This window comes from Cygnus atratus, chromosome 15 (genome assembly GCF_013377495.2).
Source record: "Cygnus atratus isolate AKBS03 ecotype Queensland, Australia chromosome 15, CAtr_DNAZoo_HiC_assembly, whole genome shotgun sequence".
Taxonomy (NCBI): domain Eukaryota; kingdom Metazoa; phylum Chordata; class Aves; order Anseriformes; family Anatidae; genus Cygnus; species Cygnus atratus.
In genome coordinates, this window is record NC_066376.1 from 6167355 (window position 1) to 6181655 (window position 14301).

At 47.7% G+C, this 14301-nt stretch overlaps 1 protein-coding gene across 1 annotated transcript; it reads right to left on the reverse strand.

Annotated features, from left to right (window-relative positions):
- Nucleotides 1-3079: 3079 nt before the first annotated feature.
- Nucleotides 3080-12685, reverse strand: LOC118249358 (cytochrome P450 2W1-like). Its single transcript, XM_035549219.1, has 9 exons — nucleotides 12488-12685; nucleotides 10279-10441; nucleotides 8262-8411; nucleotides 8005-8162; nucleotides 7042-7215; nucleotides 5900-6041; nucleotides 5384-5568; nucleotides 4715-4856; nucleotides 3080-3270 (listed from the first exon to the last, which is right to left on the reverse strand). Exons 1-9 carry the CDS (start codon nucleotides 12683-12685, stop codon nucleotides 3080-3082), a joined length of 1503 nt encoding a protein of 500 aa, XP_035405112.1.
- Between the last annotated feature and the right edge of the window lie 1616 nt (nucleotides 12686-14301).

A 14301-nucleotide genomic window follows, 5' to 3' on the forward strand; every position in this document is an offset into this window, starting at 1 on the left:
GGAGGGATCCTTGTCTGCTGTAGGATGAGAAGAAGACTCCTATCCCCTGTGAACCATCTGATTCTCCCAGGATAACAGTAAATAAATAGTGCGTATATCTTTGCTCCCAGCCTTGCTCACAGGTGAACACAGTTGGACTAGGGATGCATAAAGCCTCACAACTTAGCTCTGCCCCCTTTAGAGAGCACTGTTTTGTAGCTGGCAGAGCATTTTAGCCCATTAAGGAGTGCAGGGCTGGGCTGTCTGGGACTTGGAGGAATCGTGGTGCCATCTCGTGGCAAAAGGAAAACAGAAATGATATTCTGCACAGCGGTTATTGCTCTGGCCAGTGCATAAAGGGGCTGCAAATAGAAGGCGGTCCTCATTTTACAAATCTGTACAGTTGCTGCAATCCTGACACCTGATCATTTCCCCTTCGAGAGCAGGAGCCCCTGGTCCCAGCATCAAGCAGCAGGCAGGTATGTGGGCAGTGATTGCAGGCAGGGATGTGGGGCACGCTGCCCAGCCTGCTGCATGTGCCATGAGCCACAGACACGGGGTGAGGTGGAGTTGTTCATATCTAATTTTCAATACCCAGCTACCTGTCCTGCCCCAAGATGTTTGCCTTCAGTTCGGGATGGTGTGTTGCAAGGCACAAACATGTCTTGCAGCCAGCAGGAAGACCCTCAGGGCCACTAAGGAATGTGGAAATGGTATTTCCACCCACTTATGAGCCCCGGGAGCCAATGTTTTCTGCTAGATAAATCTGTAGCTGAGTCATAATCAGTGTTCTGCCATCATTTGGGTGAAGAAATAAATGAGAGACAGCACTTTCTTCTGTGGAGATATATTCAGCTATCTAGTTTAGTGTGCTGGAGAGCAAGCGATCACTTCCATCTGTCTGCTAATACAGGTACAAGTAAGATACACTTATGAAGGCGTCAAGGGAACCTGTTTCCCTTGGATGTTTGCGCCTAGTGGCTCTCTTTGAGGCATGAATATTGCAAATTCTGCTGCTCTGCCTAACAGAGAAAGCCAGCAGGGAAGGTGATGTCTGAGAAGAGCAGGCTCTGGAGGCTGCTGTGCTTTTGGGAAGGGATCCACCTCTCTCCTTCCAAGCCAGGACACCCAAAGCCAGTGACAAGGGGTCAGCTCTGAGGTTCCACCAGTGAGTTAATGCAGATTTGAACCCAGCCCAGTTTTCTCCCCCAAGCACTAGGTGGTTGCCGCATCTCTCTTCTGAGTTTATATTACTTTTGAAGGGGGCTAGAGCAGGAACAGGCCTGGCCTCTCAGAAGCCAAAGGCAAAAGTCTGTTTGGCTTCACTACCTTCATTGAGTTGATGTGTAGCTTGTTGCTCAGTTGCTGTACCTGTCTCCCCCCTGAAGAAGACCCCATCCTGTTGCCACCACTCCCCAAGAGAAACAGCGTCTGCAAGTGATGCTTTGGGAGGGCCAGAGCTGAGGTGAGAGACTCAAGGTCCAAGGTGCTACGCAGAGGAACAGCACTAGCATAGTGAAGGTGTGGTGGGAACCTTTCATTCTGCCCCTGCAAGCAAGATGTGAAGGTTAGGCAAGGAAAAAGAAGGAAAAAACAAAGGCTATCCTCAGGACTGACCAGTAGCCATAGCTGAGCTCAAAGGGAAAGCTCTTTGCTTTGGAGAAACCACTCTGCAGATATGGAGGGTCTCCTACTGAGCACTTTGTTAGTAGGACCAGGGCATGCAGAACCTCTCACCCCCGAGATATGAGTTGAACTGACAATATTCATTGTCACTCTTGGGCTCAGGATTAACCTTCATGTTCTGTGCAGCACAAAGTTGGGTGGCAGGCACATCAGATATAATGAAGACATGGGAAAATTAAAACTTTATTGCGTTCCCATGAAGGGGGAGACAAACAGTGTGATAAAGTACATGATAGATAATGCATATGGAAAAGTAGCAATTCACAGGTGGTTATGTGGATGGAAAATTGGCTGAGCTATACATCAACTGGAGTAGGATTGCAGAGTGTGATGGAAGACGAGAGTGCTACAGGTAGGGTCAACAGCCAGATAAAGCTACAGAGCAAAGGAAAATAACCCAAACCAGGTCTCTTCTAATCCCTGATCCCAAGTCTCCTTGAGTACATGTATGCAATGTAGGCACCATGAAATTAGACTCTATTTACACCATCGGTTTCAATGGCCAAAGTGTCCCAAATACCAGATTGATTCCCCAGGAGGTCCTGAGAGAGGGAAAGCATTTGCTCCTATTCAACACGGTCAGGAAAAACAGAGAGTCAAAACTAGAAATTGGTCTCGTTTATTTTCCTGTATCATTAGCCTTTTACGATCAGTTGCTGGTACAAATATTAACCATTGTCAGAAATGTAGGTCTTCTTTCTTTCAGGCTGTGAAGCAGTATTGAACTTGGTGGTAGCAGCACTTGGCTCTCTAAACAGGTTCGCAGAGTTTGAGGTGTCTTTCAGGACTCTGTTCCAAGGCATAAAGAACTTCATCCCCAAATCACGTGAACTGGTCTGTTAATTTTCACTCTGTGTTTGATCTGGCTGCCTAGCCCGATATTATTTGCCTAGAAGCTATGGATGGTTGGAGAGCTTGGTCCAGGAGGTTCCTACAGATGGTTCAACTGTGTGACCCACGGCATATTTCTGGGACTCCCTGTGAGTGTCAGTGTGTCTTTCCTAGGGATTTGGGGCAGATTTCTGCAACGTTATCAAACCTCGCTGCTTTGCTGTGGGAGCCTGGGTGTCACACCTACATCTCATGGACTGCATGCATGTCACCAGACATCCTCCGTGGTCCTTCCAGCTGCTCCAGGCACAGCCGCCCTCTCTGGAGAAGTGTGTGTTGGTGAACCAGAATCACGGTTTGACATCGATCGTCTGCACCCCCTCACAGCTCGGGACCAACGAGCGGGTCAGTGACCTGTGGGGCAGATGTAGAGATGGAGGGCAGTGGAGTGGGAGTGGTTGGAGACAGCGAGAAGGAAATACGAGTGTGATGTGTCAGGATGGGGGTGGCGAGTCCTAGCCTAGCTAAGTTGGGCCTTAGCAGCTTCCCCACTTGCCTGGGGGGCTCTTCAGCGAGGCAGTGGTTATTCACGTAGGATAGCACAGGTTGCCTGCGGCCGAGGCCTTAACGTGAACGTTGTTTGGGGGACAGTGAGGTCCAAGTCAGACTCTGAAACTCCTGGCTGGGGTTGGAAAGTAAATGTCTGCAGCAATCCTACAAAGAAGACAAACAGCTCCATCTTGGCCAGGCTTTCTCCGATGCAGTTCCTTCGCCCTGCAGAGGAAAGCAGTGGGTTTACTTGATGGAAATACCAAGTTAGAAACAGGAAACATAATGGAAACAGGAGTGAAACCTCTGAGGTGGCTTCAGAGCATTTCGGAGCAGAGCAGCCCAAGTTGCTAAAGGTAGCTGACCCCTCACACTGGCACCAAGTGGAAGCCATGTGGCAAGCTGCAGGGTTATTTTGTATTTATGATGTACCCTCTCCTCTCCTTACTTCGGAGGTTATCTTGTCTAATGAATGGAAGATCTCTTGCCTCATTAGGAAATGAATTGTTATCCTGCCTGTCACTTACATGCAAAGAGACCAAGCAAATCCCTTCCCTTCCCTTTGCCCTGTTCCCCTCCCTGCAAGACTGCCTGTTCAGATATGTGGAGCAAAGACAGGCTCCTGTTCTGTGTATAAGGGTGCTTAGCACAGCAAGGCTGTGGATTAGGGTCGCAATTTTTGTGTTAGATAAGGAGTAGATCCTTTCCTTCACCAAATCACATGCATGGACTTAAGAGTCTTCCAACCCCCTCAGCATCTTTATCCAGTCCCTTTCTCTTGAAAAGCAGCCTGATAGAAAAATGCCACCTCTTCCCAAAGTGGAATGGTCAAAAACTCACTTCTCACTTTAATAAAGGATTGTGTTTCTGCTTTCCTACTCCCACTTTGTGCTAGATTCCCAGCCCTTGTGTGACGGTCCCTGTAGGGGTGAAGCACTTGGTGGTCAGCAAGAACTGGCTTCCTAATGTCAGAAGGGTCTGGTGTTGTAGCACGTTCTGGAACACCTTCAAGCCATCGTTGCAGAGGAACAGCTGGGAAGTGTAAGGTTACACAGGAGGATTTGTAGGATTTTACAGGAAGTCTCCCTTTGTAGTACTTATGGGCTCCTGCAGTGTTGAGATTTGTTAAAATCCCAGCAAGACTGCTCCATCCAGCTGTGCCCTCTTGTAATGCACACGGCTGTAGTCGTGGAGAGCACAGGCTGGGAGGCAGGCATTTCTGGAAATTAGCAGCCTTTGGAAGCATTTATGGCTGTCAGGAAGGCACTAAGTGATATTTCTTCTTTTAGGAAGGCTCAGGGGAGAGTTTCTGATACCTAACAACTGTTCCAGCCATTAGCTCAGTTTGAGTCCGAAGGGGGCTGGGTTTATGAGCTGCCAGGGAGAGAATGTTCATTGTATATTACAGGTGAAATTTAAAAAAAAAAATAAAAATTTTGAGATGACCAAAATGGCAGACAAAGGTAGTGTCAGGAACAGAACCCAGGATGCCAAGTGCCCAATAACCCCCCTAACCACAGGGTGGCTTCTTCCTCTAAAAGAAATGGTCTTGCTGGAATCCTTGGCAGCCCCAAAAAGGCACCACTTGGCTGAGAAGACCCCATTAGTGCGCACTGCAATGAAATGATCCTGCTGTAGCCTCATCTCTGCAGGTCAGGGCTTTAGTCACCTGTGGAGAAGGGCAGGAAAGCCTCCCTCTTCACAAAATTCCCTTCAGCATCGAGGAAGTGGTTGGGGTTGAACTGGTGTGGTGTCTCCCACTGCGTCTTGTCCAGCAGCACAGAGGTGAGTGATGGGATTACGATTATACCCTGGAAGAAAATACATGAAAGTAGCTTTGTCAGTAAAATTCTTAGTAGGGCAGGAGTGACGGATTTGTTCCTCTGTTTTGCTTTATTTTGTGACACAGACATTGTTGTCCCAGGAGATTTGACCCTGAAGGTTTTATCCCATCAATCAACAGAGAGAGATGTCAGTGAGATTTTCCCAGCAGTGCCAAGGATCGAAGCCAAATGCCACGTGGTGCAGTGAAAACCTCAGGCAGATCCTGTAAATTCCCTGGCAGATGCTTCACTGTGCAGATAGCATCAAAGAGGTAAACCAGGGTCACTCTTGGAGTGAGGAAGTGCTGAGCATGAGAGGGCCTGAATCGAGTCCTACAGTACTGTTCTCCATGGACTCAGCGTAGTCACTGGAGAGAAAGAAACCCTTTTGTGGGTAATTTTGGACACTTACTTTGGGCTCCTGTCCTGTAGCTCCCTCTAAAGAAGCTGGTCTCTAGTGCTACCAGCAGAAATGAGGAGGAGCAACCCAAAAATGGGTTGGAGCAGTTACCTACCTTGGGTAGGAAGTAGCCCCTGAAGTGGGTGTCAACAGCAGTGCAGCGGGGAACGTGGGGCAGGAGGGTGATAAACCTCTGCACTTCGTGTAACACCGCGTTGGTAAAGGGCATGTTCTTCCGGTCCTCGTACGTGGCCCATGTTCCAACTTTGATGGTTCTTCCAATCTCCTCTTGCACCTTTTCTGGAAGGAACAAAGAAAGGGGATGTGTCCACAAGGAACCCAATACCATCAGATTCAGTTTTGGTAAAAATATACTTTTCCAGGGTCTGGAGGGAGAGGATTCTTAAAACACCATCCCAGATTTCCCCAGCTCTGTCTCTAGCTCAGGCACATGCATGGGCTGATCTTCCAGCATCATGCTTTCGTCTCCACTCTTTCTCCCAGCAAGACACGGGGACTCTTTTGTTGTTGCTTCATTCAGCATCTAATTACATTGGGAATTCATAAATTAAAGAGGTGGGAGGCCTCTCCCTCCCATACCACAGGAGAAGAGTAGGTGAAAGGAGCTCACTCTGAATCTCTGGGTACTTCATCATCAGTAGGATGGCCCACTGGAGTGTCGTGGCTGTGGTCTCTGTTCCTGCCATGACCAGGTCCAGTATGGATGCTATTAAGTTTTCATCGTGGAAGATGCTGTCTTTCTTGTTTTTCTCCTTGAGAGACACAAGCATAGTGCGTGGTAAGAAAGCTCTTAAAATAGTAAGTGTTAGCATTCAGCGGGTTTGGGAAATACCGCATAACCCACAAAACTGCTGGGCACGATCCTGTGTTTGTGAGCTGGGTGATGGATGGCCTCATCTTGCACACACAGCAAACAGCACCAAAGGCGGGAGGTTTGGAGTGGAGTGTTGGTTTGGCATTCGTCCCCACCCAGAAGCAGCCTGGGGCCCAGGGCCAGATGCTGTTGATAGTCTCAGCCTTACAGGTTTGGAAAGATCCCAGTCTCTCCCCTGTACGGAGGGAGATTCAGCTAATCCCAGGCTCCTCCTGCCCAGGAAGGGAGCAGCAAGACCGAATCCCCACCAGTGTTCAAAATGACATTTCAGAGTGCTTCTCCTGGGCTTTAGGACTGCAGTGAACCTTTCTCCATATAGGTGTGTGGAAGAGCTAACGCCTCACATTGGCCCAGCTCCAGTGGGAAAGAAGAAAAAACTCAGAGCCCAAATATTTTGTATGGAATGAAATCAACTGATGTGTGAAATTGCAGAGTCTCTGCTAAAGTGAGGTGCAGGGCAGGGCTAGCAAACGTACTGACAATTTATCACTCAAGTGCTTTAAGTGTATCATTCATCTTGGAGCAACTGTATCAATGATTAATTGATCTGTTGTCATAAAAAGAAAGGCAGAGTCAGCTTTCATGTGAATTCATGCATTTTCTACTACGAACAAAGAGTTCATCTCACGTTATTAGTGCTGCTATTTGAGGACTGGACTGAGAGAGTGACTTTCACTTCTTCATTTTGGTAGAAAAATCCCTGCAGTAAATTACACCAAGTGTACGAGACAGGAATCCGATTTCAATGCCACAAGAATAACAGAGTTACCTTCCATAGGTTTACATGAGATGACTGAAATCAAGACTCAGCAACTGTTTGACCTAGAAAATCCAAACGAGATGCTGCAAACAGCCAACAGAGCTAAGCAGTGAAATACCTCGTGTTGCTTGAATATCAGTGCATCAGTGTAGCTCCTCACACTGTTCTCATTGATATCTTCCCTGCTTGCCTTCATGTATTGCCTTATAATGGCGCGCACGTCTTCTATTTTCTCAAGCAAAATCTTATGGGTTTTGAAGAGAAATCCAAGGAACGGGTAGAAATTGAAATACTAACGAGGAATTAAAAAAGAGAAGCATTAGGTCTGTAGAAGTATCAACGTGCTGAAATAGCTTCTTCCTAGGACATGATAAATCAGGTGAGTTTTGTCTTTTAGCAGTACAATTTTAGCATCCCGGGGACCTCCCAGAGGGCTCCTGGGCACATTTTCGTGAGGGTGGGCTTTGCAACCTATGAGCCTTTATTCAGTACTACCTAATTATAAGCATCTGCACTGTTCTGTGGGAACAGCCCCTCCACCAGTAATGGGCTGGTCACCCTCTCAGCAGAGCTGGGGCTCCAGCATGCCAGGCAGCCAGGCAGTTTATGTGGCTGCTTAGTTTTTTTCAACATCAGCTACGAATGATTGGCTATGATAGTTTGAAGATATAAAGAGTTTTCCTGGTACTCTCTAAGAAAGCATTTTTAATGCAGTCTGTGAAGTCTCCCTCACCTGGACATCAGCACTGAATGTGTCTTTTTAGAAAACACAGCAAAGGCAAAGAAGGCCTAGACATTGCGATTGTGTTGAAGGAGACAAAAAATACCTGTGGTGCTAAAATGACCATAGCTCAGTTCTCATTTTAGCTCTACACAGATATGCAGGATGGTGCAAAAGCAGAATATCACAGGGAAATCTGGCTGCACACCTGTGGTGACCAAGGTATTATGTGGAGAACATCTGAGGTGTAACGGCAGGTTCTGAACATTCGGAAACTGCTGACCTGTGTCCTGTGATCTGTGTGGCTCGCTGCAATGTGCCAGTGGAAAAAAACGTTAACCTGTGGGACAGGTTACTTACATTCAAATATGGAGATCCCAGAAGAATCATAACTTCATCTATGAGCCTTAAGAGAGTGAGAAATGTTGGGTCCTTGTAGTCAAACCTGTCCCCAAAGAGCATGAGGAAGGTGATGTTGATCGGAGCGATGTTGAAGGACCTCAGGCTGAAAGGTTCCCCTGCAATGGGAGGAGGATGGAAATGTTGGTGTGATGTTGTAGCAGCAGCAGCAGTGACATGAATGATGCTGTGGAGCACCGTGATGGTCCCTAGCTCACCTTTGAAGGATTTGATCATCTCGATAAGGAAGTGAAGCTCCTCGAAGACTTTCCCTTCCATCATTTGTTTGCCCATGCCGAGGTTGCGCATGCTGGACACGGTGAATCTCCGCGTTGTTCTCCACAGCTCCCCGATGGAGAAGAACACACCTGGGGGGGCATGAGACATCACCGCTGGGACCGTGCACGGAGGAGCCCCACCACACAAAACAAGATACAGGACTGGATGAAGAGGGATTTCCACAAGTGTTTCTGCTGCCCAGTTTCTCATGGGTTTGGGGAATAAGGATCTCCCATTTCTCTGTGCCCCATCCCTGTATCCTCTCAGCTCAGTCTTCCCAGTCTCACCGAGCCTGTAGTTCATGAAAAACCAGCTCCCACCCAGCCCAGCCTGCCCCAGCTGCAAGATAAGCAGGTAGGGCTTTCAGACCACCACTGCTTGGCTGTAGGGCTGGGGAGAGAGGTTGGACTTAGTCAATCGTGCAACCATTCTGACCCTGTTTGGTTGCAAGTCTAGGGCCTCAAGCAACAGCCTTGTTGTATCTTTGAAGCTTCTCCCTTTGTTCTATTCCAATCATAAAGATCTTTTATCTCTGTGGGATGGGATAATTCAGTCTCCTCAACCCTAGTCAGTGCTGAACTGTTTTTTGAGATTCCCAATAACAGTGAAAATACATTCCCAATGTATTTTCAGCAGTGGTAAAAATACTATCATTTTGTGGCTGTCACTGAGCTCGTGCCTTGATGATCACAGCCACCACGAGCAGGGATGCATATTTCATCCCATCAGAGGGTTGGAGATAGTGAAAGAAAAAAATGGTGTTAGTAATATGGAGACTGTCTCAGACAGTGTCAATTAAAAAAGCTGGATAATAGTATTTCACATCTTGGCTGCAAGGTTTTTACATGTATTTGCCTTTTTTAGAACAAACACAATTTTAAAGCAGGGTAGTTTTAATTTGGAAAGCAAAACTTCTCAATTTAAAAATGTCAAAGCAAATTTCTAAACTTGATTTTTCTTTAATTTAGGCAATTTCATCTGGACCACTCATTTTCTGCAAACAGCTTCAGAGTCAACAAATTGACATTTGCTGGAGAGAAAAAATGTTTCATTGGAGAATTTGTGACCCTTGCTACTTAACAGCCCCTGTGAATTTACAGCTTCGGGTCACCTCTGAGCAGCTCCGACTTGGGTTAGGAAGGTAAGTGTGAAAGGACTTATAGTGCAATACTGACAGTTTCCCAAAGGGATATTTTATATGTAAATTAGCTCTGAACGATGCTTTTCTCCCCATCGATTCCTTTTCCTTATGTAGCGATAAATTCATCTCTTGATATTATGGCTGGGTAATTTAATTTCTAATTGTAATCCCAGCTCCAGCCTGTGACCAGCATATAAAGCTGCCTTTTGGCTGCTCACAGCTAAAGCCCCAGCCGAAGCAGAGGGCGGAAGAACAGGGCAAGATGTCCTCTGAACTAGTCAGGGATGAAGAGCCACCTTGGAAAAACTATGGGATGTTTGTGGGAAGAATTTCCAGACTCAGCCCACTGCTGAATACATTTCACATTCCAGCCTTGGTGGAGACAAGATGCTGGGGAATAATTGCATCCAAAATTGAGGTACCTAGCACCAGGTGAACAGGACAAACCCTTCAGTTCCAAACAGCCCAGCCAGCCAGTCCAAAAACCCATGACCCCGCCAGGGAGTTTTGTAAACATGGTGGTGGCAGCAAGCTGCTCTCACGGGCATTTATGGAAATTACCCCAGAATTACCATTGCACCTTTAAAAATCCCACACCTTGGCCTCTGATGCTTAGGATAGGGATCAGTCTGCAGGTGCACTGCCAAAAACAATGGCAGTGAAAAGGAGGCATGCATGAAAGTGAGAAAAACCAAACCTTTTCCATCGGCTTAGCTTTGGGAGGGTCCAAGGGGGATTTTTAAAAGCCTGGCTGTAGGGAAGCACTGAGCGACGGTACCATCCCTCCCGCCTGCCCCCCCTCATTTCTCTAGTACCGTTTCCGTTCTGAATTTGGTCAAATATTGGGATGGATGGTCTGTCTACAAACTCCTCTGTGTAGTTCACAAGCGCCTCCCGCACAACTTCGTACCCAGTCAGGACCACAACTTTCTGGAAGCCAAAATGGAGGGTGAAGACCGGGCCATATTCTTCTGCAAGCTGAAAGAGAGGCAAGCTGTGACAGTCAGCGAAGAAGGAAAATGCCCCTTTCTTTCAGAAAGGACTTGCTATGTCTGGTGGAGAAACAACCCCTGCAGAGTAGCATCCATCAGCCGAAGCTTGTCGTGGTCAAGCACCAGGTGTTTGCATGGATGCCAGGCTGGGTGTTGGGGTTTGTTGCCCCACGGCAGCCCCCGCCCCCAGTCAGGGCATTGCTAATCTGGTTTCTGTGTTAAGGGGAAAGTCAAAAAGTGAAAAACAAAAACCAAGCACCTAAAGAGCAGACCTGAAATGGCAGCACAAGTTGACAAACCAGAGAAAGACAAAAATGGAGCAGGCAGTTCAGTGCAAATAATGACACTGTCACTCGGGAAAGCTCTTACTCATGACACCCATCTCGTACCAAAGCACTCCCGCATCCCTGCTGCTAGATCAGGAGACAGGTTTGACCCACGAATTGCAATCCTGTGCCCCTGTGCTCAGACCTGACTTTGGTACCTCTAGCTTAGCTGGGCACAGCAGGGAAACCTGCGTCAGGAGCAGGAGGCTGCCCAAACTGCTGGCTGTCCCTGTGCTTGTACACACAGCGATGCTCGTTTTGCACCGAAAAGGACTCAGCTTTGCCACAGCACAGCCAGGCTCTTTGCAGAGTGTAGCAGCAGGCGGGTGGGGAAATGTGCACCCAGTGAGGACCATTGCATGTGTGCCTGGTGCTACGTGCCTGCTGTGTCCTCAGCACCTCTTTTTTCCCTGGGTATCTCCACATCGCTGCACCAGCAGCCTTCCCATGAGGCTGAACACCGCTGCTGCAGCTGCACCGTGCTCCCTGGCAGCCCCTGGGGACAGCAGAGAAGGGCAGCAGCAGCCCCGCTCTGCCTCCCAGGCAGGCACACGCTGTGTGTGTGCAGCCCCAGCCCCTGCTGCTGCAGCGGCAGCTTTTGCCGAGGAGAAGGGTGCATCCCCCCCTGCCTGCAGCACTCCTGTCGGGGTGCCCAGCCTGCAGATGCTGGTGCATGTTGCTCAATGCAGTCACCTTTATTTTTGTTATCTGTGGGGTGAGAAGCAGGGATAACCTCTCTGGATTCATCCCAAATTAAAGGCAAACATAGGTGATATCAAATACAGCCTTGCGGGTGATGAGAGCATGCAGAGGTAATTCAAAAACACAGTTCAGAGGCAAACATCTGCCCAGCCCCCCTGGGTAAACTGCCCCCAACCCTGCCGTTGCCTATAAGCAAGGGGCTGCAGCCTCACCCCCCAGCACCACAAATCCTCCCCGAGAGCCGCCAGCATTTGTGTGGCAAGGGTGTTAGGGAGCCTGGGCACCGCCGCTGCTGTTTGCTCATTCTCTCCGTGTCCCCAGCAGGTCGATCCCTTGGTGCCGTCTGCCAGGGCAAGGAGGGAGCACTCAGCAACCCCCTGGCCGTGCCAGCCTCACCTGATGCCAACGAGCGGTTTACCAGCATGAGCAAAGTAAGTCATTTTAATTGCAAGCTAATGGAAGAGCTTCCAGGCTGCTCAAACTTTCCATCCCACTATTGTACTGCTATCTAGATTTTAATGCAAATCCAACTCAGCCAGAGGGAAGTTGATTTTGCAACAGGGTGTCTGGATTTGGCACCCTCTGAAGCAGTGCTGGGGGTCACTGCATCGTGAAATTTCCCCACCACTTCTCTAGGGCGCGGGATAAGGAAGCAGATTCATTTCATGCTAGTTCTTTCCTAATGCTATACAAGTTTTCTGGGCATCAGAGCTGTCAAATTAATATTTAAAATCCCACAAGCATTATATACTTCATGTACATCATCACAATTACATGAAGAAATCACATATTACCCAGAGGTCTTTTTTTAATGGTTGATCGCTCACAAATGACATTGCATCAACACAGACATTGGCTCGAAGAAGATCAGAGAAAATATTATATAGCAATTTTCAAACCTTTACAGTTTAGTTCAAATTTAAAAAGACAAAAAAATCGCACAGATATAGCCCAGGCAGGTTTAAAATGCACAAGGGTCTGGGTTTGGGGTTTTTTTGTCCTACCTTCATTAGAGATTTATCTTGCCTTCTAATATCCACCAAATGCAGGTTACCAATGATCGGAAGAGGAGTTGGACCAGGAGGCAATTTAAAAGATGAATTTTTAGAGCCGGTTGTAAAATAGATTACAGCTAATAATACTGCTGCACAGAGCAGACAAACTAATACAGGATCAGAGATAAAAGAAATTAAAAAAGACATTTTTTTGTAATAATTTTTTTTTTGGTGTTAGAAGCAATAAAAATGCAGTGGCACTGTTCAGTTTCTGCCAGCTGGCTTTCTGTTTGTTCTCTGCGATTGCTACAAGCACTCGATTCTTATTAAGGTTTGTAGAGTACCTAAATAAATACTGCTTACTCCACCCTCTTTAAACACCTCAGAGAATGTGGTCTAAGCAGTTTGCAAAGCCTGTCCAGAAGTAAAGAGAGTTTCAAATTACAAACCTATGCATGTGTGTGCAAGAACATATACATGGGAAAAGGTGCTTGGCATTCCTCTATAGCCTCCTCCTCCCCGAGACCTCAAAGTCCTTTACTAGCAGTACTATGACCCTCCAAACACTCTGCTGACACAGGGAAATAAAAAGGTTCTTTGAGTCCTGTTAGAAACCTCCAAATTTGGGTTTGGATAGGGTTTGAGATCTCCGGGCTGCTAGAGAAAGAAATAGTGTAATTAAGGGAGGCTTTAACTTTGTCAATGTCAAGTAGAGATCAAAGGTTGTTGATGATGGTAAAGCCCTTGTACGCCTCGGTGTTGTAGCCCATAAACTTCTTCATAAAGTAGGCTCTGAGGTGCCCAGAAGGGATGTGATTGCAGACTTCGTGTCTGAAGTGGAAGACATGTAATAGCTAGCCACAGAAAATTAGCTTGGATCAAATGATCAGGAGTGGATTCAGCATACATTAAATGGAAAGGCAAAATTAGATCTGAAACTTTGAGGGGGATTCCTCATTTCGAGAGAGCAGCTTCTAAGGGGGAGAGGGAAGGAAATGAAGTTAATGAGGGTGGCTACCCTGGCAGCTCCAGACCGTGAGCAAGATGGAGAACGGAATTAGTTTAAGTCAAAGGCACAAAACACCTGGAGCTTGCATTCCTCCTAAAGGTTAAAATCTCCTCCAGAGGAAATTGAGATCTGTCTGGCTGCACAGTGGCCTTCAGGAGGATGCTGGTAATAAATAGTCAACGGAATAAGTTTGTTCGGGGAAGAAAGATCTCTTACGTTGTAAGGAAGCACTAGGCTAAAGGTGCATTTATCCAAAGGTTAGATAGTATAAAGAATGTTATTCAGCAAGCGTGTCCTCAGACTTGTGAGTGCGAAGAGGGTAGGGAAGGAAGTGGCCTGACGTGAGGGGGACATAGCTGTGTTAGCACGGTCCTGAGGCAAACGGCTGCTTCGGTGCCTGCCGGAGCTGCCGCACGGTGCGGAGAAGTCACAGCGCGGTGGTGCCCAGAAGCAGAAGCTGTAAGTGTGTCGCAACATTTCTGGGATTTTTTTTTATTAGTTTCCAAGAAATGGGCTGGAGGCAACAGTTTTCCGAAGAGCATGCCTGGGATGACTCAACCCTGCCTGCTCAAGTGAGCAGAGAGGTGGGGGGGTGTAAAGGCGGGTGAGCAGGATCGGGGCTGGCACAGGGCGCAGGACATGGGCACCGCGATGACAGCTGGCAGTGGCACAAGCTCCATGCCCTGGGCACGGTGTCTGCTCCTGCAGGGCTTTGCTGGAGCAGAGCACCCAGCAGTGCAAGAGCTACATGTTGCTGCCGCGCTTGTGGTATTTCATCCTTGCCCTTGGAGCCACCGAAATCATAAAAAGGCCT

Bases quoted from the DNA above. Each gene is read 5' to 3' on its own strand.
- LOC118249358 (XM_035549219.1), bottom strand. From the start codon at position 12,685: ATGTCTTTTTTAATTTCTTTTATCTCTGATCCTGTATTAGTTTGTCTG. The intron at 8,163-8,261 runs GTGAGCTAGGGA...CTCCCATTGCAG, and splicing joins GATGATCAAATCCTTCAAAG to GGGAACCTTTCAGCCTGAGG. The intron at 4,857-5,383 runs GTAGGTAACTGC...ATTTTCTTCCAG, and splicing joins GGGGCTACTTCCTACCCAAG to GGTATAATCGTAATCCCATC.